General features: G+C 48.3%; 1 protein-coding gene across 1 annotated transcript in view; it reads left to right on the top strand.

Annotated features, from left to right (window-relative positions):
- Positions 1 to 24,238, top strand: part of SEC14L5 (SEC14 like lipid binding 5) — a 61,550-nt gene that overhangs the window by 17,191 nt on the left and 20,121 nt on the right. Inside the window, exons 3-8 of the mRNA XM_025371124.1 lie at positions 13,469 to 13,618; positions 14,075 to 14,206; positions 16,720 to 16,848; positions 17,778 to 17,970; positions 21,853 to 21,965; positions 22,380 to 22,569. Coding sequence (XP_025226909.1) covers positions 13,469 to 13,618; positions 14,075 to 14,206; positions 16,720 to 16,848; positions 17,778 to 17,970; positions 21,853 to 21,965; positions 22,380 to 22,569 — 907 coding nt within the window. The remainder of the gene's footprint in view (positions 1 to 13,468; positions 13,619 to 14,074; positions 14,207 to 16,719; positions 16,849 to 17,777; positions 17,971 to 21,852; positions 21,966 to 22,379; positions 22,570 to 24,238) is intronic.

Below are 24,238 nucleotides of genomic sequence, written 5' to 3'. Positions count from 1 at the left end.
TTTTTTTTCTTTGAGACGCAGTCTTGCTCTGTGGCCCAGGCTGGAGTGCAGTGGCCTGATCTCAGCTCACTGCAAGCTCCGCCTCCTGGGTTCATGCCATTCTCCTGCCTCAGCCTCCCGAGTAGCTGGGACTACAGGAGCCCAATGTGTAGTCTTTTATCCTTCAACCCCCTCCCAGTCTTCCCCTCCCATGTCCCCAAAGTCCATTATATCATTCTTATGCCTTTGCATCCTCATATATGTATATATATATATATATATATATATATATGTATGTAGATATTTGAGATGGAGTCTCACTCTGTCACCCAGGCTGGAGTGCAGTGCTGTGATCTCGGCTTAATGCAACCTCTGCCTCCTAGATTCAAGCGATTCTCCTGCCTCAGCCTCCTGAGTAGCTGGGATTACAGGTGTGTGCCACCATGCCTAGCTAATTTTTGTATTTTTAGTAAATATGGAGTTTCACCATGTTGACCAGGCCGGTCTCAAACTCCTGACCTCAAGTAATCCACCCGCCTCAGCCTCCCAAAGTCTTGGGATTAGAGGTGTGAGCCACCGCACCCACCTTGCATCCTCATATCTTACCTCTCACTTATAAGTGAGAACATATGCTATTTGGTTTTCCATTCCTGAATTACTTCACTTAGAATAATGACCTCCAGCTCCATCCAAGTTGCTGCAAAAGACATTATTTTGTTCCTTTTTGTGGCTGAGTAGTATTCCACGGTGTATATGTACCACGTGTTTTAAACCCACTCGTTGGTTGATAGGCATTTAGGTTGGCTCCATATTTTTGCAATTGTGAACTGTGCTGCTATAAACATACATGTGTATGTGTCTTTTTCACATGATGACTGATTTTCCTTTGGGTAGATACCCATATTTCAATAAAAAAAAAGACTTGGGGGAGGTGAGTAAGTTGATATCACATCTGTGCTGTGGTCCCCTAGACTTGCATGGGGAAGGAAGGGGGTTGACAGGGAGACTCCTGAAGAGTATGACAGGGGATGGGGGCACCTTACTCAGTGGCTGCATAGTGGCCAGGGCCCCAAATCAGGTCTGCAGAATAGAAAAGGGAAGGGAAAGCATCGGGCTGGAAGATGTTGGTGCAGTTGGGATATTCTTTCTGCATTCTTACTGGACATTTTGGGGTAAGTGGCATTCCAGCTTCCTTTGAATTTGGATGAGGAAGAGCAGGAAGGAAGGAAGGAAGGAGGGGAGGAGGGATCATCTGTCAAGTGATTAGCAGAAATAGCTTTTTGTACTTTATAGAATCTCACTCATTTTTTAAATTTAAATTTATTTAACAAATGGCAATGTAGAATGAACCATGTGCCAGGCACTGCTCTAAGGACATTACATGAGCTGACTCCTTTATTCCTCTAACAAGTAGCAAACTAGCTACTTTTTTTACCCCCCCCCCTTTTTTTTTTGAGACGCAGTCTTGCTCTGTGGCCCAGGCTGGAGTGCAGTGGCCTGATCTCAGCTCACTGCAAGCTCCGCCTCCTGGGTTCATGCCATTCTCCTGCCTCAGCCTCCCGAGTAGCTGGGACTACAGGAGCCCGCCACCACACCCGGCTAGTTTTTTTTTTTTTTGTATTTTTTAGTAGAGATGGGATTTCACAGTGTTAGCCAGGATGGTCTCGATCTCCTGACCTCGTGATCCGCCCGTCTTGGTCTCCCAAACTGCTGGGATTACAGGCTTGAGCCACCGCGCCCGGCTTTTACTCCCCCTTTTATACATAAACGAATTAAGGCACTGAGAGCTTGATGACTTTTTCACACAACTGATGAGAGGCAGAGCAGAGATCCCACTCCAGACCCCAGAGCCCACTCTCTTAAGGGCAGTGCTATGCTGTTGTTCATTCATTCGCCCTGTAAATGTCTATTGAGTGTTGACTATGTGCGAGGCATTTTGCAAATCACTGCAAATTCAGGGATTTCAGGAACTGATGACCCTACTTCAGCAGTTGTGATGCCTGAAGGAATGAAACAGGCCATCTGAGTGCTAGTTGGGAGGTTCTATGATTATTCCACTTTACAGATGAGAGAGGGGTTACCCAGCCTGGAATTGGGCAAGTCTGGGTGGGAATTCAGGGCTATTTAGCTCGAGCCTCCCATCTCCACACGCTAATTGTGTCAATATGGATTTTGCAGGATGGGGACCCATAAGAGGCAGCCCTGACTGGTCACTGCCTGCCCCACTGTGGCCCTGCAGCTGTGGGCCCTGGGCTTTGAACCATCTCCTTTTCTGAGCAGGCAGGCTTGGATGTCCTCTCCAGCCGCCTGGCAGAAGGGCTGTAACTGAATGCTTCTGTGGCCTTGTGTCCTTGAAACCGCCAAGCCATGTGTTTGTTTAGCAGGGAGAGGCTCAGGTCTCATTTGTGGGTGGTCAAGCCAACTTTAGGGACAGGAGTCAGCAGCTGAGGCTCTTAGGCAGGGACAAAACTAATGGTGTGAGCCGGTTTCCAACACAGAAAAGTCCTGTGAGCTGTTTGATCCTCTAGGACCCTGGGAGGTACCAAAGGCACAGGGGCCAGGGCCTGTTTGGTCTCTGCCAGGGCCTTTCACAGGGTAGGGTGCCCAAGGCCCACAGTTTCTCAAGGGTCACAGCAATGTCTAACAAGGAAAGAAAATAAACGTAATAATTCCAGAATACAAAAAGAAACAAAAAGCCACCAGGCGTGGTGGTTCATGCCTGCAATCCCAGCACTTTGGGAGGCTGAGGCAAGCAGATCACTTGAGATCAGCAGGTCGAGACCAGCCTGGCCAACATGGTGAAACCCCATCTCTACTAAAAATACAAAAATCAATCGGGCATGTTGGTGGGTGCCTGTAATCCCAGGTATTTGGGAGGCTGAGGCAGGAGAATCTCTTGAACCCAGGAGGCAGAGGTTGCAGTGAGCCGACATCGTGCCATTGCCCTCAAGCCTAGGTGAAAGAGTGAGACTCCATCTCAAAAAAAAAAAAAAGAAAGAAACCTGCATTGTTAAAATGAACAAATGTTGAATTAAATGCCTACCAAGGGCAACTTCATGCCAGGCTGTCGTCTGGACCTCAACTGTGATGAGCTCATGTATATGTAAATCACGGAAAGTGGATGCATTTTAATATGTGTGATGTGATTGCCACGGGTAGGGCCCAGGACATGGGAAGGCCTCACAACCATCCTGCGAAGAGAGGTGCTCTATAACCTTCCGGGGCTCCCTGGTCCCTTCTAGGTAAGGTCGCTACCCACTTGGCAGGCAGGCATTTGAATTTTATTCAGCCAGTGTTTTTATTTTATTTTATTTTGTTTATGAATTATTATTATTATTATTATTTTGAGATGGAGTCTCTGTTGCCCAGGCTGGAGTACAGTGGCATGATCTCGGCTCACTGCCACCTCCTCCTCTCAGGTTCACGCCATTCTCCTGCCTCAGCCTCCTGAGTAGCTGGGATTACAGGTGCACATCACCATGCCCGGCTAATTTTTTGTATTTTTAGTAGAGATAGGGTTTCACCATGTTATCCAGGCTTGTCTTGAACTCCTGGCCTCAAGTGATCCACGTGCCTCGGCTTCCCAAAGTGCTGGGATGATAGGTGTGAGCCACCGTGCACGGCCTTTATTTTATTTTTTAAAGAAACAAGATCTTGCTCTGTCACCCGGGCTAGAGTGCAGTGGCATAATCATAGCTCACTGCAGCCTTGACCTTCTGTGCTCAAGCGATTCTCCCACCTCAGCCACCGGAGTAGCTGGGACTACAGGTGCATGCCACCACACTTGGGCAATTTTCTTATTTTTAAAATTTATTTATTTATTTTTGAGACGGAGTCTCACTCTGTTGCCCAGGCTGGAGAGCAGTGGCACAGTCTTGGCTCACTGCAAGCTCCGCCTCCGGGGTTCAGGCCATTCTCCTGCCTCAGCCTCCCAAGTAGCTGGGACTACAGGCGCCCGCCACCATGCCCAGCTAATTTTTTGTATTTTTAGTAGAGACGGGGTTTCACTGTGTTAGCCAGGATGGTCTCGATCTCCTGACCTCGTGATCCGCCCGCCTCAGCCTCCCAAAGTGCTGGGATTACAGGCGTGAGCCACCGCGTCTGGCTAATTTTCTTATTTTATGTAGAGATGAGGTCTCACTATTTTGCTCAGGCTGGCCACGAACTCCTGGGCTCAAATAATCCTCCTGCCTTGGCATCCCAAAGTGCTGGGATTATAGGTGTGAGCCACTGCACCTGACCTCAGCCAGTGTATTTTAATATCGTCTCCAAGTCAGATGCAGGAAGGGAATCTCCGGGCAAAGAGGCTGGACCCTCAGAGGTGCCCACGGTCAAGCTGGGGAGACAGACACATTTTCAAACACATGGGGGACTGTCCGAGGAACAAGGGCAGAGGAGGGTCAGAACTGGGTCGAGCGTGAACTGAGGGTATGAACCAGGCTTCCGTCCTGTGTGGGAGTGTCTTGGGTGCAGGGCTGTCCCTCAGAGATCAAGGCACTATTTGGTTCTACAAGTAATGCAATGCACCAGCCCCATGGTCTGACTGCAAGGGCGTCCAATCACAGCTTGATCCCTCACAAGCTGTGTGACTATGGGCAAGTGACTTAAACTCTCTGAGTTTTGTCTTCTCCATCTGTCCGATGGGGAGGATGAGCACTACCCACTTCTTCGGGAGCAGCACACGGTACGCAGTGAGCCCAGTGTATGCCTCGGCTATTGCTGTCACTGCAATGATGATTAGGCATGGGCAGCTAAAAATTGTCCAGATGTGTCCTTTTGGTACTCATTGGCACCTTGTGGTCATCCAAAATGAAAGGAAAGTGTTCTGCCTGACCGGCCACCTGCTATAGACATTCACCCCAGGAGAAGGCAAGGCAGTTCTCCCGGGGCCTGGAGGCGCCTGGACACGAGGCATTGATTGTGCCTGGATAGCCCTTGGGCTGGGAGGAGCTGCTTTTCTTGCTCCTGTGGTCATTTTCCCTGCAACAGGAGGATGAGGTTTAGAAGCAGCAGGCAGAATGTGAGGCTGGTTTCTGCTGAGGTCCCTCCATCCCCTTCCCTGCATCCCCTTCTCTCCATCCCCTTCCCTGCGTCCCCTTCTCTCCATCCCCTTCCCTGCGTCCCCTTCTCTCCATCCCCTTCCCTGCATCCCCTTCTCTACCATCCAGGGTGGTAAACCTCCTTCTCATGCCCCACCAGCCCCATCCTCAGCCCACCCCGATCCTCACTTCTCCTGGTCCCCTGCTTTGCCAGCTGCAGGCCAGCGGGAATCAGCATTTCCAAACCACCGATGGTTGTGACGTAGCCAGAGATTCTGAGGCAGGAAAGGGTGGTTCAGGGTGGGTGTCTGGGTCAGACAGGCTCACACCCCAATCCCACCACTCTCTAGCCATGTGCTGTGCTGGGCGAGTCATTCTGTCTTCCTGAGCCTCAACTTGCTCATCTGTAAAATGGGCAAATACTAGTTCCCATCTCACCAGGGCCTTGTGAGGATGAAGCGAGGCAGTTAACACTTTATAAAGTCCTTAACAACAGTGTCCAAGAATCGTGAAATTCCTCTGATACTGGACAACTGGCTCTGGGATGGATGCCTTCCAGATGGAGCCTCAGCTCGGGTGTCCCCCCATAACATGTGGTTCTGTCACTGGATACTGGGAGAAGTACCTTCCTTCCCTTTCGAAGTCAGAGAAAGTCGTGCCCAAGTAGACCAGCCTCCCCCTCTGTGCCTGTTATCTGGGGGCTCCAGACCAGGCCTTTCTAACAAGAGGTTTGTTAGGACGGGAAGTGAGTCAGGAACTCTGGCCCTTGATTGGCTGTGTGTACTGAGTCTATGGCTTTATCCCCTCCCTTGGGGCTGTTTGGGCCAAGTGCATGTTATTTTCTTCTTTGCTGGTTAGCACTGTTAGCCCCCAGGGTATGCCCAGGACCAAGCCCGGCACAGGTATGAGGTTGTGCTTTGGAAAAGCAGATGATCCTCCTTCACAAATTTCCTGTTACAAGGCACGATAAACGCTCTCAAAGAAATAAAGGGTAAAAGGAAGGAGAACCAAGGAAGGGCAGTCGTGCATTGGAGGGCAGGGAGGGTGTCCTAGGAAGAAGGACCAGCATGGATGAGGGCCTGAAGCCTGAACGTCTCCTTGGCCCAAATCCAGGCCTCTTACTCCTCCAGAAAGCCCCATGACTCATGGCTCACGTCCCCTTCACTGTCAAGGAAATTGATCAGCGTTCCAAGCATCTGGAACAGCAAGTGCAAAGTCCTCATGGCAGGGAGACGCTTGATGTATTATTGTTCTAAATGCAGCAAGGCTGGCGTGGCTGGAGCCACATAAGGGGGCAGGGATGGGAGATGGGTTGGTAGGGCAGATCACACAGGGCCTGAGGACCATCATAAAGAGTGCAGGGTTTATTCTCGGCATCAAGGCCTATTCTTTTTTTTTTTTTTCCTTTTTTTTTTTTTGAGATGGAGTCTCGCTCTGTCGCCCACGTTGGAGTGTAGTGGTGCTGCGATCTCCGCTTACTGCAATCTCCTCCTCCAGGGTTCAAGCAATCCTCCCACTTCAGCCTCCTTAGTAGCTGGGATTACAGGCATGCACCAGCACGCCTGGCTAACTTTTTTTGTATTTTTAGAAGAGATGGGGTTTCACCATGTTGGCCAGACGGGTCTTGAACTCCTGATTTCAAATGATCCATCCACCTCGGCCTCCCAAAGTGCTGGGATTACAGACGTGACCACCTCGCCTGGCCTCCTCAAGGCCTGTTCTGAGTATATCCTCCCCCGAAACCATTTCGTTTGGGGAACAGGAGTGAGACAGCAGTAGAAGGAAGGGGAGAAGCTCAGGGGTGGTGTGGCTGCTGCCTGGCAGGATTCGGAAGGACAGAGGGTGGAAAAGGGAGATGTGACTGCTTGGCCCGGGGGGACAGTGCCTGGTTCTGTTTCTGAGCTGCCCATGAGAACAAGCCCCGCTGCTGAGCAAACGGTTCCTGGAGGGAGTGGGGGCTGGGCCCAAATGGGATTCAAATTCAGGTTCACCATCCCATGCTGTGTGACTTTGGGTAAATTAGTGAGCCTCTCTGGGCAAGTACATGAGACATATACGCATTTTCCAAACAATGAAACAGGCCCAGAGAAAGGAAGGGGCTTGCCTCGTCGGAAGGAAGTGGAGCTGGGCTTCCAACCAGGCGGCCTGAACCCCTCCAGCCTCCACTGGCTTTACTCTGCGCTCTGTCCCCCGTGGGGAGATGATTTCCTTTGAAAGTGGGGCCAGCGTGGCTGAGATCTATAGGGCAGATACAGTTCTCAGGGGGCCTCCCTTGCCAGCTTGCTGAGCTCAGACCCCAGGATCCCCATGGTGCATTCTCTGGGCGAATGAGGCCTCCCGATTCCAACGCTGATGTGTTTGTCCCAGCAACTGACTTGGAGATACGGCAGGAGGCAGCTCTGTCCTCCTGGCCCCTGGTGGAGGACAGGCTGGCTGGCCTAGCCCGGCCTGGGGTGACACCAAGGGCTCCTGGGCATGTATCCGTTTCTTCCTCGGCCCCCTCCCCCTGCTTCTCTTCCTGGGAACCAGGAGGGAAGGGGGAGGAGATGTCTGTCCTCAGATGCCGGCACTATTTTTGGAGCCTGCGTTGATCCCAATTCCGGGGCACGTGGGCTGTGACAGGCGCTGGGAGCAGACCCCGCTGGAATAAGGAATAAGGTCAGCCACAGATGCCGGGATATGCCCCCACCACCCTGACCCTGGCCCTTCTAGAACTGGGCACAGACTCTTGCCCTCCCTGAGCACAGGTTCATGGGCTTGGGGGCCCCTCCCAGGTACTTTCACCCAGCTCTGCACCCCCACCTGGCAGGACCTCCTCCCGCACAGAAGCAAGCAGCCCCAGCACAGAGGCTGGGGCTGACCTGAAGTGGCTCCCAGGACAGTGAGGAGCCCTTCCCTTTGAAGGGCACAGGGGCATGGAATCCAGCTTAACCTCCTGTGCTGGTGACCAAATCCTGTCTGAGACACTCGGAGAGGCCGTGGAGGAAATAATCCCGGCCATCCCTTCTCCAGCACCCACAGCAGTTTGCTCAGTTCTCGGGACGTCTCTGTGCAACAGGGCACTGAGAGGTTAAGTAACCCACCCAGAGTCACACAGCATGTAAGTGGTAGAGCTGGGATTTGCACCTAGGCAGGGCTTGAGTCTGTGCCGTCAGTCAGGGTGAGACCGTCTAACGGCTCATAGGAAGGACATTGCTGAATATTTACATTAACATATATATAAAATCACATAGTAGATATATTCATATATAAAATAAGCTACTTATTTAAACCATCCATATATTTATTTATTTATTTATTTTTATTTTGAGACGGAGCCTGGCTCTGTTGCCCAGGCTGGACTTCAGTGGCTCGATCTCGGCTTACTGTAACCTCCACCTCCTGGGTTCAAAAGATTCTCCTGCCTCAGCCTCCTGAGTAGCTGTGATTAGAAGCATGTGCCATCATGCCCAGTTAATTTTTTTTTTTTTGCTATTTTTTAGTAGAGACAGGGTTTCATCATGTTACCAGGCTGGTCTCAAACTCCTCACCTCAAATGATCTACCTGCCTTGGCCTCCCAAAGTGTTGGGATTACAGGAGTGAGCCACCGTGCCTGGCATACCCATATATTTATATATGGCATATATTATGTATCCATATATAAAATAATATATTTACATGTGTACATTTATATATACATTATATATTTATAGATATGTGTAGATATGATCTATATTTATATACTATCTATATTTATTAAATTATAATATATTCTATAGAACACCCTGTATTTACATTGTGTATAGAAAGATATATGCACACTAAATAATTGTGTATATTTATATTAACACATATTCACATATCTTTATATATACATTTAAATAATATACGTATTCATGTGGCCAGGCGCGGTGGCTCATGCCTGTAATCCCAGCACTTGGGGAGGCCGAGGTGGGCGGATCACCTGAAGTCAGGAGTTCGAGACCAGCCTGACCAACATGGTGAAACCCCATCTCTACTAGAAATACAAAAATTAGCTGGGTTTGATGGCATGTGACTGTAATCCCAGCTACTTGGGAGGCTGAGGCAGGATAATCACTTGAACCTGGGAGGCAGAGGTTGCAGTGAGCCAAGATCACGCCATTGCACTCCAGTCTGGGCGACAAAAGCAAAACTCCATCTCAATAAATAAATACATAAATACTATATGTATACATGTGGATTCATATGTGTGTATGTGTATATATAACACATACACGTGGAGAGAGAAAGACACCTTTTTAAAATAGTTTTATTAAGATACAATTCACATGTCATACAACTCATCCATTTGCAGCACACAATTCAGTGGCTTTCAGTAGATTCACAGTATTGTGTAAACTTCACCACAATCAGCTTTAGAATAGTCTCATTACCTCAAAAAGAAGCTCTGTCTGCCTTAACCCTCAACCCTCAACACCCCCACCATCTCTTTCCTCACCACTCCTGGTCCCTGGCAGCCACTAATCTGTTTTCTGTCTCTCTCTATTTGCCCATTCTGGACATTTCATATAAATGGATTCATGCAATATATGGTCTTTTGTGATTGGCTACTTGCACTCAGCATAATGTTTTCAAAGTTCACCCATGTTGTAGCATGAATCAGTACCTTATTCCTTTTTAGGGCTGTATAATATTCCATTTTATGGCTAGACCACCACTGATTTATTCACTCATTCATTGATGGACATTTGGGTTATTTCCACTTTGCCTATTATGAATAATGTTGTTACAAATACTTGTATTTTTTTTGTGTGTGGATTTATTTTTTCATTTCTCTTGGGTACATACTTATTAGTGGAATTGCTGCATCATATGGTAACTCTTTGTTTAATTGTTTGAAGAACTGCCAAACTATTTTCCAAAGGGGTTGTACCATATTACACACACATGGGAGGGTTTGGAGGCTTCAGTTTCTCCACATCCTCACCAGCACAGGCTATTATTATGTCTTTTAAAAGTTATTATAGTCATCCTAGTGGATGTGAAGTGGTATTTCATTGTGGTTTTGATTTGCATTTCCTTAGTGACTAATGATGTTGAACACAGTTTCATTTGCTTTTTTGTGTTGGTATATTTTCCTTGGGGAAAAGTCTGTTCAGATCTTCTGCCATTTTAAAATGGGGTCATCTCTTTATTGTTGAATTCTAACACTTGTTTATATATTCTAGATGCAAGTCCCCCATCTTCTACACACACACAAGCACACATATGTATGTGTGTATAATTTGCAAAAAATTTCTCCCGTTCTCAGGGCTACCATTTCACTTTCTTGCTTGTATCCTTTGAAACACAAAAATTTTAAAATTTGATGATATCCAGTTTATTTTTTCTTTTATTGTTCGTGCTTTTGGTGCCATAAGGAAAAAACCATTGCTTAATCTGAGTTCATAAGGATTTATTCCTATGTTTTCTTCTAAGAGTTCCGTAGTTTTTAAAAAATCCTTTTACAAAATTATTATTATTATTTTATTTGTTTATTTTTTTGAGATGGAGTTTTGCTCTTGTCTCCCAGGCTGGAGTGCAATGGCACAATCTTGGCTCACTGCAATCTCCACCTCCCGGGTTCAAGTGATTCTCTTGCCTCAGCCTCCCAAGTAGCTTGGATTACAGGTGAATGCTACTACACCCAGCTAATTTTTTTGTATTTTTAGTAGAGACGGGGTTTCACCATATTGACCAGGCTGGTCTCTAACTCTTGACCTCTGGTGATCCACCTGCCTCGACCCTGCAGGATTCTGGGATGACAGGCGTGAGCCTCCACGCCCGACTCCAACTTCATTCTGTTGCATGTGTATATCCAATTGTCCTAGCATCATTTACTGAAGAGATTATTCTTTCCTCATCAGATTGTCTTGACACCTTTGTAAAAAATCAGTTGATAATAAACGTAAGGGCTTATTTCTGGATGCTAAATTCTTTTCCATTGAGCTGTATGTCTACCCTTCTGCCAGTATCACACTGTTTTGATTACCGTAGCCTGGTATGATATCTATGTATAGATATGATATATATTTATATACATACTATCTATATTTATAAAATTATATAGAAACACTCTATATTTACATTGTGTGTAGATAGCTATGTGCACAGTCTATAAAATTGTATTATTTTTCTTTTATTGTTGAATAGCTTGATGTTGCTATAAATATTTGTGTATAATTTTTGTGCGTGGACTTATGTTTTCATTTATCTTGGATATATACCTAGGAGTGGAATTGCTGGATCATAAGGTAATTCTATGTTTAACTGTTTGAAGAACTGCCAGGTCATTTTCCAAAGGGGTTGTACCATATCACATTCACATGATGGGGCTTGGGGGTTTCTTTTTTTTTTTTTTTTTGAGACGGAGTCTTGCTCTGTCACCCAGGCTGGAGTGCAGTGGCCGGATCTCAGCTCACTGCAAGCTCCACCTCCCGGGCTTACGCCATTCTCCTGCCTCAGCCTCCCGAGTAGCTGGGACTACAGGCGCCCGCCACCTCGCCCGGCTAAGTTTTTTTGTATTTTTAGTAGAGACGGGGTTTCACTGTGTTAGCCAGGATGGTCTCGATCTCCTGACCTCGTGATCCGCCCGTCTCGGCCTCCCAAAGTGCTGGGATTACAGGCTTGAGCCACCGCGCCCGGCCTGGGGGTTTCAATTTCTCCACATCCTCACCAACATGTGCTGTTATGTCTTTTTTTTTTTTTTTTTTTTTTTTTTGAGACAGAGTTTCGCTCTTGTCGTCCAGACTGGAGTGCAATGGTGTGATCTCGGCTCACTGAAACCTCTGCTTCCTGGGTTCAAGCAATTCTCCTGCCTCAGCTTCCCAAGTAGCTGGGATTACAGGCACCTGCCACCATGCCCAGCTATTTTTTGTATTTTTAGTAGAGACGGGGTTTCACTATGTTGGCCAGGCTGGTCTCGAACTCCTGACCTTAGGTGAGGCACCTGCCTTGGCCTCCCAAAGTGCTGAGATTACACACGTGAGCCACCACACTTGGCCTGCTACCCTGTCTTTTAAAGTAAATCAGGAAATATGAGTTCTCCAATTTTGCTCCTTTTCTTTCTTTTTTTTTTTTTAAATAATATCTTTTATTTTTTTGAGACGGAGTCTCACTTTGTGGCCCAGGCTGGAGTGCAGTGGCCAGATGTCAGCTCACTGCAAGCTCCACCTCCTAGGTTTACGCCATTCTCCTGCCTCAGCCTCCGGAGTAGCTGGGACTACAGGCACCCACCACCACGCCCGGCTAGTTTTTTGTATTTTTAAAATAGAGATGGGGTTTCACCGTGTTAGCCAGGATGGTCTCGATCTCCTGACCTCGTGATCCACCCATCTCGGCCTCCCAAAGTGCTGGGATTACAGGTGTGAGCCACCGCGCCTGGCCTTTGCTCTTTTCCAAGATTGCTTTTGGTTATCTTTGGTCTGTTGCATATCCATATGAATTTTAGGATAAGCTTGTCAATTTCTGTCAAGAAGTCAGCAGGGATGTGGATATTGTGTTGAATCTGTAGACCAGTTGGGGAATATTGCCATCTTAACAATATTAAGTCTTCTGTTTCATGAATATGGGATGCCTTTCCATTTATTTAGGTCTTTAATTTTTTTCAGCAATGTTTTGTAGTGTTCAGAGTATACATTTTACATTTCTTTTTGTTAAATATATTCCTAAGTATTTTATTCTTTTTGATGTGGTTGTAAATAGAATTTTTTCATTTTATTCTCAGTTAGTACATAGAAATACAACTGAGTTTTCTACATTGGTTTTATATCCTGCAGCCTTGCTGAACTCATTGATTAGTTCTAATCTTTTTGTGTGTACTGTATGGATGCTTTAGGATTTTCTATATAAATAATCATGTCATCTGCAAATACAGATGGTTTTACTTCTTCCTTTCCAACTGGATGGCTTTTATTTCTTTTACTTATCTAGAACCTCCAGCACAAGGTCGAATAGACACGAAGAATGCACATTCCTACCTTGTTCCTAATTTTGGGGGAAAGCACTCAGTCTTTCACCAGGGATGTTAACTGTGGCTTTTAGCAGATGGCTTTACCAAGCGGAGGAAGTGCCCTTCTATTCCTAGTTTATTGATTTTTTTTTTTTTTTAATCATGAAGGGGTGCTGGATTTTTCTCAAATGGTTTTCCTGAGAAATACCTTATTTTAAAATGTCCCCGGAGTCCCTGTGCTTCCTTCTGAGGGCAAAAACTCAAATGCAGAGGCAAAAACTTATTTGCCAAATCATTGTCCAGGCTCTGCTGTGTCGGGCTCTAACAGGTGCTAGCTGGTGGAATGAGTGTTGGTAACGACTGCAAAATCCCTGCCCCTTCCAGCGGCCAGGGCTGCGTTTCACGTCTGATAAGTGACACAGCAGATAAGGAGGTCGCGCTGGGTGGGGGAGTCCCTCTGCCCCCCACCGCGGACGCTCACTGCCGCTCTGCCCCCAGGCCTACGAGAAGCGCTTCCCCACCTGCCCGCAGATCCCAGTCTTCCTGGGCAGCGAGGTCCTGCGCGAGTCCCGCAGCCCGGACGGGGCTGTGCACGTGGTGGAGCGGAGCTGCCGGCTGCGCGTGGACGCTCCGCGGCTGCTGCGGAAGGTGGGCGGTCCTGGGGCTGTGGGGCGGAGGAGGGGACCTGTCGCGGGGGTACGAGAGGGCTGGGCGCGGGAGCTGGGGACCAGGGCGGCGGGGGCCAGGCGGTGGAGTGAGGGTGTGTGAGTTGATGTTTGGATGGAGGTTCCAGGATGAGGGTGGCGGAACCCTGGTGGGGGGCCCAGGGCCCAGGAGGGGCGAGGGCTGGAAGGCTGGGCTGGGGAGTAGGGGAAACTGGGCGGGGTTTGCGGGCCCAGGGCCGGAGCTGGGTGGTGGAGATGGGTGGGCGGCAGGGTGGAAGTCGGGGGTTGGGGTCCTGGGTCCGAGCTGGGTGGGCGGTGGCACAAGGGACTTGGGCCTCAGGGCAGGGGGTGACTGGGGCCGGCCCGCCGGACTCTCTCTCCATTCCTGTGCGTTTCATGCCCTCCACCCACCTCCGCCTCCCCGCCCCTTCCTTTGCAGATCGCAGGTGTTGAGCACGTGGTCTTCGTGCAGACAAACGTCTTGAACTGGAAGGAGAGGACGCTCCTCATCGAAGCGCACAATGAGACATTCGCCAACCGCGTGGTGGTGAACGAGCACTGCAGCTACACGGTGAGCCCAGGCCGCCCTCAGTGCCCACGCCCAGAACCCACCTGCGTCCAACACCCATTTGCCCCCGGGACCCACCCGCCCCCTGCACCCACCTGTGCCCAGAGCTCTGTCCTCACATTCCTTGAGCCTCTGCCCAGCCATCCCTCCTGCCGCATTGTCAGGTAAGATGCAGGATGCTTGGTTGCCTTTGCAGTTCGGATGAACAACCCATAAATTTTTTTAGTATGTCTCGAATATTGCTTGGGATATACTTATACTCAAATGTTATTTGTGGTTAATCTGAAATTCAAACGTGACTGGACATCCTGAGTTTTATCTGCTAAATCTGACAACTCTATCCCCTCCCTCCTTTCCTTCCTTCTTTCATGAAACTATGCATAAGTTTCCTCACGTGTGAAATGGGCTTAATAATCATGCCTACTACATAGGTTGATGTAGGATTAAATGAACGAAAATACACAAACCCTTTAGACCAGTGCCTGGCACATATTAAGTTCTATGTAAATGTTACCTTTGAATATAATTAATAATAATAATTATTATTATTCTCTAATATATACTGGTTGAGCACCTACTGTGTGCCAGGCACCCTGCCAAGTGCTGAGCATGCAGCAATGGACCAGGCTGCCTGACCACTGCCCTCATGGAGGGTCCACTCCAGTGGAACAAAACGGAATCAGTGTGTATGCATTTGTCACAGCTGAGGCTGGATCCAGCAGGGGGATGTGTGGGAGTCAGAGGAGGTGGTGGGGGCACTGAAGCTGAGTGCTAAAGGATGAGAGAAGCTGCCCATGGAGGGCTGGGAACAGCATTTTGGGGGTGGGAACAGCATGAGTGAGGTCTGCCAAGGTGAGGCACATGGGGGCTAGATCTTGATGACTTTAGAGGCTGGAATGAGGCACCTGCAGGCATTCACTGATGGCACCCAGCTCTGCCACTTTCTTGCTGAGTGACAATGGGCCACACCGTCTGTATCTGTAAAATGGGGACATTGGCAGATCCTGCCTTGTTGGGTCCTTTTCACAACGATAACTCCAGGATAGCAATGATAGATCACTGTATGTGGTTTTTTCTTTTTCTTTTTCTTTTCTTTTCTTTTCTTTTTTTTTTTTTTGAGAAAGAGTCTCGGTCTGTGGCCCTGGCTGGAGTGCACTGGCACAATCTTGGCTCACTGCAACCTCCGCCTCCTTGTTAAAAGGATTCTCGTGCCTCAGATTCCCATGTAGGTGAGATTACAGGCATGCGCCACCGCATCCGGCAAATTTTTATGTTTTTAGTAGAAATAGGGTTTCTCCGTGTTGGCCAGGCTATTCTCAAACTCCTGGCTTCAAGTGATCCACCCACCTTGGCCTCCCAAAGTGCTGGGATTACAGACATGAGCCACCGTGCCCGGCCCCATTGCCTTTTCTTTCTATGCCTCCAGCTCCACTTGGCCCTCCAGGAGCTTGGGCTCAGGGTGTTTAGATCCACTGGGGAGGGTGAGCAACAGTTGTTGAAACCCCTCTCAGTGTGTGTGGTTTCTCAGAATGAGTTCTGTCAATAGCTGAGTCAGCAGCACCTGGGCTGCTTGTGAAATGCAGATTCCTGGGCCCCAACCTGGAAGTGTCTAGGGGCAGGCCCAGGAATCTGAATATTTTAACAGACTCCCTGGTAATGTTTCTGCCCACAGATGTTTGAGGAGGACTAGGTCTGGGTTCATAAAGGAGCTCTGCTAGTGAAGTTTTCATTTTGCAAACATACAGATCTATAAATATTTATTGATATATAAGGATGTGTAATATATCTTTATATAGATAACATAATATATAACTATTTTTAAAATCTAAATTTTATGTATATTAATATATAATTTATATATTTATGGATTATGTAAATGATACACTGAACAATTGTATTTATTTTATTATTATTATTATTATTATTTTTGGAGAGGGAGTCTTGCTCTATTACCCAGGTTGGAGTGCAGTGGCATGATCTCAGCTCACTGCAACCTCCACCTCCCAGGTTCAAGTGATTCTCCTGCTTCGGCCTCCCGAGTAGCTGGGATTACAGGCACCCACCACCATCTCCACCTTAGTTTTGGATTTTTAGTAGAGACGGAGTTTCACCATCTTGGCCAGGCTGGTCTCAAACTCCTGACCTCAACTGATTCACCCACCTTGGGCTCCCAAAGTGCTGGGATTACAGGTGTGAGCCACCACGCCCGACCTAAACATATGTATTTCTAACTAATTTTCTATGTATGTGTATAATATTGAAAGGGCAGGGCTGCAGATTTGAGACCCACATTCTCCCGACTTCTCATGAGAAGGCTTTTTGTTCCCTGACAGTTTGAACTTTGCATCCTTCTCTGGGTGGGGGCCTGTTGGTCCTGCTACCCCCTCCAGGGTTGCCAGGCTTGATCTGCTGTCCACTGCAGGCTCTGCCTGGACCCAGGTCAGCAGGAGAGCCCTAGGGGAGGGCAGGGTGCCCCCAACACTGAGTCCCTGGCATGGCCCCTGCCTGGCTTTCAGGTCCACCCTGAGAATGAAGACTGGACTTGCTTCGAGCAGTCTGCCTCACTGGACATCCGGTCCTTCTTTGGCTTTGAAAATGCCTTGGAGAAGATCGCCATGAAGCAGTACACCGCCAACGTCAAGAGGGTAAGGGGTGGGTTGCGTTAGTTACTGGAGGAAGGTGCACACACCTGCTCTGCCGTCACCAGCCACGTGACACCTGGCAAGACCCTTACCCTTCCTGGGCCTCAGTCTTATCTGTTAAATGGGTACTCTAGTAATAACCAAATCACCACGAGATAATGGGTGGAAAGTAACTGGTCTGTGACAGGGACACCGTAATCCTTGCTCTGGCACCATGAGACGTCCAGGATTATGTGGTGAATTTTCTGGACACCAGATAACTCTGTGGTGCTTTTTTTTTTTTTTTAAAAGATAAAATGATCATTGCTTGCTTTAAAGACCTCAATCCATCCCTGAGTAAAGACCTGTTCTTGTGATAAAACAGATGAAATTAACTTTAATAAAAAAATTTTATCCAATGTGTTACCGATATAAAACGTATTATTCTGAGGTGGGAGGATCAATTGAGCCCAGGAATTTCAGAACAGTCTAGGAAACATAGTGGACCCCAGCTCTAAAAAAATAAAATAAAATAAATTAGCTGGGTGTGGTGGTGAGTGCCTATAGTCCCAGCTGCTCAGGAGGCTGAAGCAGGAGGATCTCTTGATCCTGGGAGGTTGAGGCTGCAGTGTGCTGAGATGGTACCACTGCACTCCAGCCTGGGCAACACAGCAAGACACTGTCTCAAAAAAAAATAAACAAAAACAACCCCCAACCCGAAAAACTTATTACTGAGCTATTTTGCATTCTTTGTTTGGTACCAAGCCTTGGAAATCAGGTGGGCGTTGGACACTCGCAGCATTTTTCCATCCCGACTGGACACATCCAGCTGCTCAATAGCCACGTGTCAGGGCTGGGACCTGAGCCAGCTGGGGGTGACTCCCTGCGGTGACCCGGTGACCCCCATCCATCCTGCCCCGTGCTCATGTGTCTTGGGTCTCTCTGGCTTCCAGGGGAAGGAGGTGATTGAGCATTACCTGAATGAGCTCATCTCCCAGGGTACCTCGCACATTCCCCGCTGGACGCCTGCCCCGGTCCGTGAGGAGGATGCCCGCAACCAGGCTGGACCGAGGGACCCCGGCTCCCTGGAGGCCCACCGGCCCAGTAGCGCCCTGGGCCCCGCTCTGGAGGCGGTCAGTATGGACGGTAGGTGGTGCAGCCCAGGCCAGTCAGCCCTAGGAGGCTGCTGCAGGTCCTCTTGCTCCATGGGGGGCCTGGGGCATGTTGGGGAGAATTGCTTCCCATCGCCCTGGGAATGGGTCTGGATCTTGGAACAACGCAGCCTCCTGCCTCCACTGACTGCTTCTCCCTCTCTCCATCCTGGTCCAAGAGCAGAACCCATTTGTGTCTTTTGTTTGTTTGTTTGTTTGTTTGTTTGTTTTTTGAAACAGAATCCCCCTCCGTCACCCAGGCTGGAGTGCAGTGGCGCGATCTCGGTTCGCTGCAACCTCTGCCTCCTGGGTTCAAGCGATTCTTCTGCCTCAGCCTCCCAAGTAGCTGGGGTTACAGGCATCTGCCACCACGCTCAGCCAATTTTTTGTATTTTTAGTAGAGATGGGGTTTCACCATGTTGGCCAGGCTGGTCTCAAACTCCTGAGTTCAAGTGATCCGCCTGCCTTGACCGCCCAAAGTGCTGGGATTACAGGCATAAGCCTTGCGCCTGGCAAAAATTCATTTATTTGTAGATCAGGAATTAACCTCTGGTGCCTTAACATTGCCTCTTTCTCTAGTTTTACTATTTACTAACTTACCAATTATTATGAATTTACTAATTATTACGATTGCTATTGCTATTTTAAATTATATGAGTAATGCATGATCATGGTAGAAAAAAATTTAAACTGCTTGGAAGGTGTAAGAAGTAAGATTCTTTTCCTCTCCCTAGAGGCTAACAATGGTTTTGTGTTTCTATGTCCTGGAACTGTTTAGGTGTATATATGGACATAATATGTGTATATACCCACACACATATGTGTATACTTGCATACATATATGTGTGTCTTATGTTGAATACGTGAGAACATATACATTCCATTTGATATTTTGCTTTTTTCCCACTTAGTAATGTTGCCTGAAAAACTTTCTGTATCAGTGCTTATGTCTTCTTTTCATACTTCATAGTATGGTGTGGTTGCACCATAACTTATTTATTAATAAATATTAATTATTTATTTAGACACAGGGTCTTGCTCTGTTGCCCAGGCTGGTGTGCAGTGGTGCAATCATGTCTCTCTGTAACCTTGAAATCCTGGGCTCAAATGATCCTCCTGCCCCAGCTTCCTGAGTAACTGGGACTATATAGGCACAGGTCACCATGTCTAGATAATTTATTTTCACTTTTATTTTATTTTTAATTAATTATTTTTGAAGCGGAGTCTCACTCTGTCACCCAGGCTGGAGTGCAATGGCAGGATCTCTGCTCAATGCAACCTCCGCCTCCTGGGTTCAAGCGATTCTCCTGCCTCAGCCTCCTGAGTAGCTGGGATTACAGGTGCGTGCCACCACGCCTGGCTAATTTTTATATCTTTAGTAGAGACATGGGTTTCACCATGTTGACCAGGCTGGTCTTGAACTCCTAGCCTCAGGTGATCCACCTGCCTTGGCCTCCCACAGTGCTGGGCTTTTATGGACATGGAAAATGTTCACAATATAATGTTAAAAGGAAAAATCCTAGGATACAAACTGTATGTACACCACGAATCCAGTTCTAGCCATGTGTAAGATGTATACTCATGTTGATAATGTTTTTCCTTTAGGGCCACTGCCGTGCAGGGACTTCCCTGTCATACTTGGGTGGTAGTGCCATGGAACTAATAATACATCTGGGGCTCTGTTTAGGGAGAGCGAAGTTCATTCATGCAACAAGTATTTATTCTTTTTTTTTTTTTTTTCTGTCACCCAGGCTGGAGTGCAGTGGCACGATCTTGGCTCACTGCAACCTCCGCCTCCCGGGTTCAAACGATTCTCTTGCCTCAGCCTCCCGAGGAGCTGAGAGACTACAGGCGTGCACCATCATGTCCGGCTAATTTTTGTATTTTTAGTAGAGATGGGGTTTCACCATGTTGGCCAGGCTGGTCTCAAACTCCGACCTCAAGTGATCCTTCTGCCTTGGTCTCCCAAAGTGCTGGAATTACATGCAACAAGTATTTATCCTGCACCAGCTATGTGTGCTGGCTGGCTGCTGTTGTACATGCACATTTTTTTTTTTTTTTTTTTTAAACAACAGTGCCTTCTCCTGCCCCGTCCTGTGCACACTGTCCATGGCCTTGTCCCCTGTATCTTCCCCATTTTGCACAGGTCCATCCTTCCTTCTCCATCTGTGCTGTCTGCCAGCAGCGCAGGCACTCAGGGTGGCTGGCAGAGGACATCCTCTGCCCCTTCTGCCCTCTCCTGAATCACTGAGTCTTTGTGCTCAGAAGTAGAAAAAACCTTCACATCTGCCCAGGGCCGGAAGGATGCTGGGAGCTCTGGGCTCCCTCGTGTTTCTCCCTCATCCCATCCCCACTCTGTCCCTGATTCCAGCATCTCTGCCTCTGACCACACAAGGTCTGAACAATTCACCTCTCTGCCAGCATTCTCCTGCCTCTGTTTACCCAGGTGCCTCCTGGCACAGCAGTTGGCGTGACCCCCCACTGTGGGCTTTTCTGTTTTGGGGGTGCTGCTGGCCATTCATTTGGCCTGTTTTCTTGTTTAGCCGTCTGTCCACGAAGAACTGGCTCTGCCCGTGGAGGCTGCTGCTTTGTGTGATGTCTCCGCCCACTGCTGAGATGCCGAGAGGGCACTGCATGCCAGCATCTGCCACCCTCATGGCTAAGAGTCGGGCAACAGGACTCAGGCTTGGGGCCTGGCCTCTGCATGCTGGCAACATTCCGACTGCAACCGCCCAATTGTGGGGGACAAGTGGGAATGTTCCCTGTGGTTCCCAGGCTGCTAAAGAGACAGCGTGGCTGTGTTGCAAGGTCCAGGCTCTGTCAAAAGCTGCTGTTTGTCAAAACCCCACAATGGGACCTGGGCAGGCGGAAAGCAAAGAGAACTGGCATTTATCCACCACCTCCTTTATGCTGGGCACACAGCATGCATTTACTCATTCGAGTTCCTCCACCTCTCTAGGCCTCAGTTTGCTTTTTTTTTTTTTTAGGTATATTGCCATTTTTATTTTCTAAGTGTTATTTATGTTACATTTTCTTCTTTTTTAAATTATACTTTAAGTTCCAGGGCACATGTGCGTAACATGCAGGTTTGTTACGTATGTATACATGTGCCATGTAGGCCTCAGTTTTATCTTTTCTCTCTTTCTCTCTCTCCCCCCTTTTTTTTTTCTTTTTTAAGACGGAGTCTCACTCTGTTGCCCAGGCTGGGGTGCAGTGGTGCAGTCTTGGCTCACTGCAACCTCCATCTCCCATCTTCAAGCGATTCTCCTGACTCAGCCTCCTGAGTAGCTGGGATTACAGGTGTATGCCACCATACCTGGCTAATTTTTATATTTTAATAGAGACCGGGTTTCACCATGTTGGCCAGGCTGGTCCCAAAATCCTGACCTCAGGTGATCCGCCTGCCTTGGACTCCCTAAGTATTGGGATTGCAGATGTGAGCCACCATGCCAGGCAGTTTTATCTTCTCTAAAGGGGATAATAGTGATGCCTGCCTCACAGGGGTGTGGGGAGAGCTCACTGAGACCAGGTGGCTTCTGAGCATGCAGTGAGTGTGAGCCCATACTGTGAAGAATCCTTAGAACATCCCCAGAGGGTGGGAATTATCTTCAATTCCCAGGGTCAAAGAGGAGAAATCCCGTCTCATCGTGAGATCGAGGTTTGCCCGATGATGCGTTTTCAGAACGCCCTTGGACGTGGGCTGGAGAAATGAATGCATTGAGAGTCCCTGCAGCTGCTCTCTGGGATGGGGACTCAGCCTGGCTTGGAACCACATTTTAGGGTCAGTGAGGCAGCCAGTAAGGAATGGCAGAGAGACCACTTGGTAAAGACACGCGGCATCTCCCTCTTGTCCTGAAGCTCCCCCTTCTCCTCCAAGGGGACAAGTTGGACGCGGACTACATTGAGAGGTGCCTGGGCCACCTCACACCCATGCAGGAGAGCTGCCTGATCCAGCTTCGGCACTGGTTACAGGAGACCCACAAAGGCAAGGTGGGTGCAGGGGGTACCCTGGAGCAGTGGATGAACGGACAAGGACTTGTACTCAGCCTCCATGTGCGGGAAGGAAAGGCGAAATGAAGTGTGATGAGAAGGCGAGATGATAATGCTGACACATTATCTCTTGCTTATTTATTTATGTATTTATTTGAGACAAAGTCTCACTCTCACCCAGGCTAGAGTGCAGTGTGTGATCCTCACTGCAGCCTTTGCCTCCTGGGTTCAAGCGATTCTCCTGCCTTAGCCTCCTGAGTAGCTGGGATTACAGGCGTGCACCACCACACCCGGCTAATTTCTGTACTTTTTGTAGAGATGGGGTCTCACCATGTTGCCCCGGCTGGTTCTGTAATTTTATCTGCTGGGTCAGGGGATACCGTTCTGTGGGCTTTTTACTTCTTTGTCTCTCAGATTCCCAAAGATGAGCATATCCTTCGGTTCCTGCGGGCTCGTGACTTCCACCTGGACAAGGCCCGGGAAATGCTGTGCCAGTCCTTGAGTTGGCGGAAGCAGCACCAGGTGGATCTCCTCCTTCAGACCTGGCAACCCCCTGCCCTGCTGGAGGAGTTCTATGCAGGGGGCTGGCATTACCAGGACATAGGTGCGTGCCTCCACCCACACCATGTATAGGGCATACTTTGGGCACTGCCAAATGCACTTATTTTATTTATTTATTTATTATTTTGAGATGGAGTCTCACTCTGTCACCCAGGCTGGAGTGCAGTGGTGCCATCTCGGCTCACTGCAACCTCCGCTTCTCGGGTTCAAGCGATTCTCCTGCCTCAGCCTCCCCAGCAGCTGGGATTACAGGCACCTGCCACCACACCTGGCTAATTTTTTTGTATTTTTAGTAGAGGCGGGTTTCACCATGTTGGCCAGGCTGGTCCCAAACTTCTGATCTCAAGTGATCTGCCCGCCTGAGCCTCCCAAAGTGTTGGGATTACAGGCATGAGCCACTGCACCCGGCCCAAACGCACTTTAAATGCCATGCGTCATGCTAACATCTTATTATTTTTCCTTTTGACTGTTCCAGGCATCTAGAAATGCTTTGAAGTGACAATCTAGGTAGGAAGAATCAGAGCTGGAAAGCTCTGGGGATTGAGGAAGAGGCATTTCTCCACTGGGCTGAGTGAGCCCACCATTACTCACAATAATTGCGATTGTATACGTAACAGGTGCATACATTTTGTATGATTTCCAAGGGCAGCTGTAGCAAATTAACACAAACTTGGTGGCTTAAAACAGTAGAAATGTGCTCTTTTACAGTTCTCAAGGCCAGAAGTCTGGAATCAAGGTATCAGCAGGGCTGTGCTCCGTCTGAAATTTCTAGGGGAGAATCCTTCCCTGCTTTGTCCAGCTTCTGGTGGCCGCAGGTGTTCCTTGGCTGGCGGCAGCTTCACTCCAGTCTCTGTCTCTCTCTTCACATGGCCTTCCCGTCTGTGTCTCTGTGTCCACACCTCTTCTCATAAGGACCCTAGGACATTGGATTTAGGGCTAACCCCGAATCCGTGTGATTTTATCTTGAGATCCTTAACTGATTACACCTGCACAGACTCTATTTCCAAACAGGGCCCTTTTTTTTTTCTTTTTTTGAGACAGAGTCTGTCTCTGTCACCCAGGCTGGAGTGAAATGGCGTGATCTCAGCTCACTGCAACTCCTCCCCCCGGGGTTCAAGCGATTCTCCTGCCTCAGCCTTCTGAGTAGGTGGGACTACAGGCGTGCGCCACCATGCTTGGCTGATTTTTGTACTTTTAGTAGAGATGGGGTTTCACCATGTTGGCCAGGCTGGTCTTGGAACTCCTGACCTCAAGTGATCCGCCCGCCTTGGCCTCCTAAAGTGCTGGGATTACAGGAGTGAGCCACTGCACCCAGGTATGGGTCACATTTTAATGTCCCCATGGATATGAGTTCTGGGGACATGATTCAACCCATTACAAATATAGTTTCTGGATTTTTAATTTAAATTGCCACGAAACCTGTGCCCACCACACTTTCCAATGTCCTTTATCTAAACATTCCTCTATATCAAGTAGGGTAAACGCTTGACTCTCCTAAAGAAGCAGCTGGCATGGTTTCTGTTAATGCACGATCAATCTTCCTTATTTATGGAATCCATATTTATGAACTACCCTTATTGCTGAAATTTACTTGTAACCCCCAAATCAGTATTCACAGAAATTTTTCAGTCATGCTGAGACATATTCAGAGTGGCAAAGTATTGGAGTCGCTCATCACACACGCTGTCTGCTGAACGACGCGGCTCCTGCCT

Source organism: Theropithecus gelada, chromosome 20, assembly GCF_003255815.1.
Source record: "Theropithecus gelada isolate Dixy chromosome 20, Tgel_1.0, whole genome shotgun sequence".
Lineage (NCBI taxonomy): Eukaryota > Metazoa > Chordata > Mammalia > Primates > Cercopithecidae > Theropithecus > Theropithecus gelada.
This window is presented reverse-complemented; position numbering and strand designations above follow the sequence as displayed.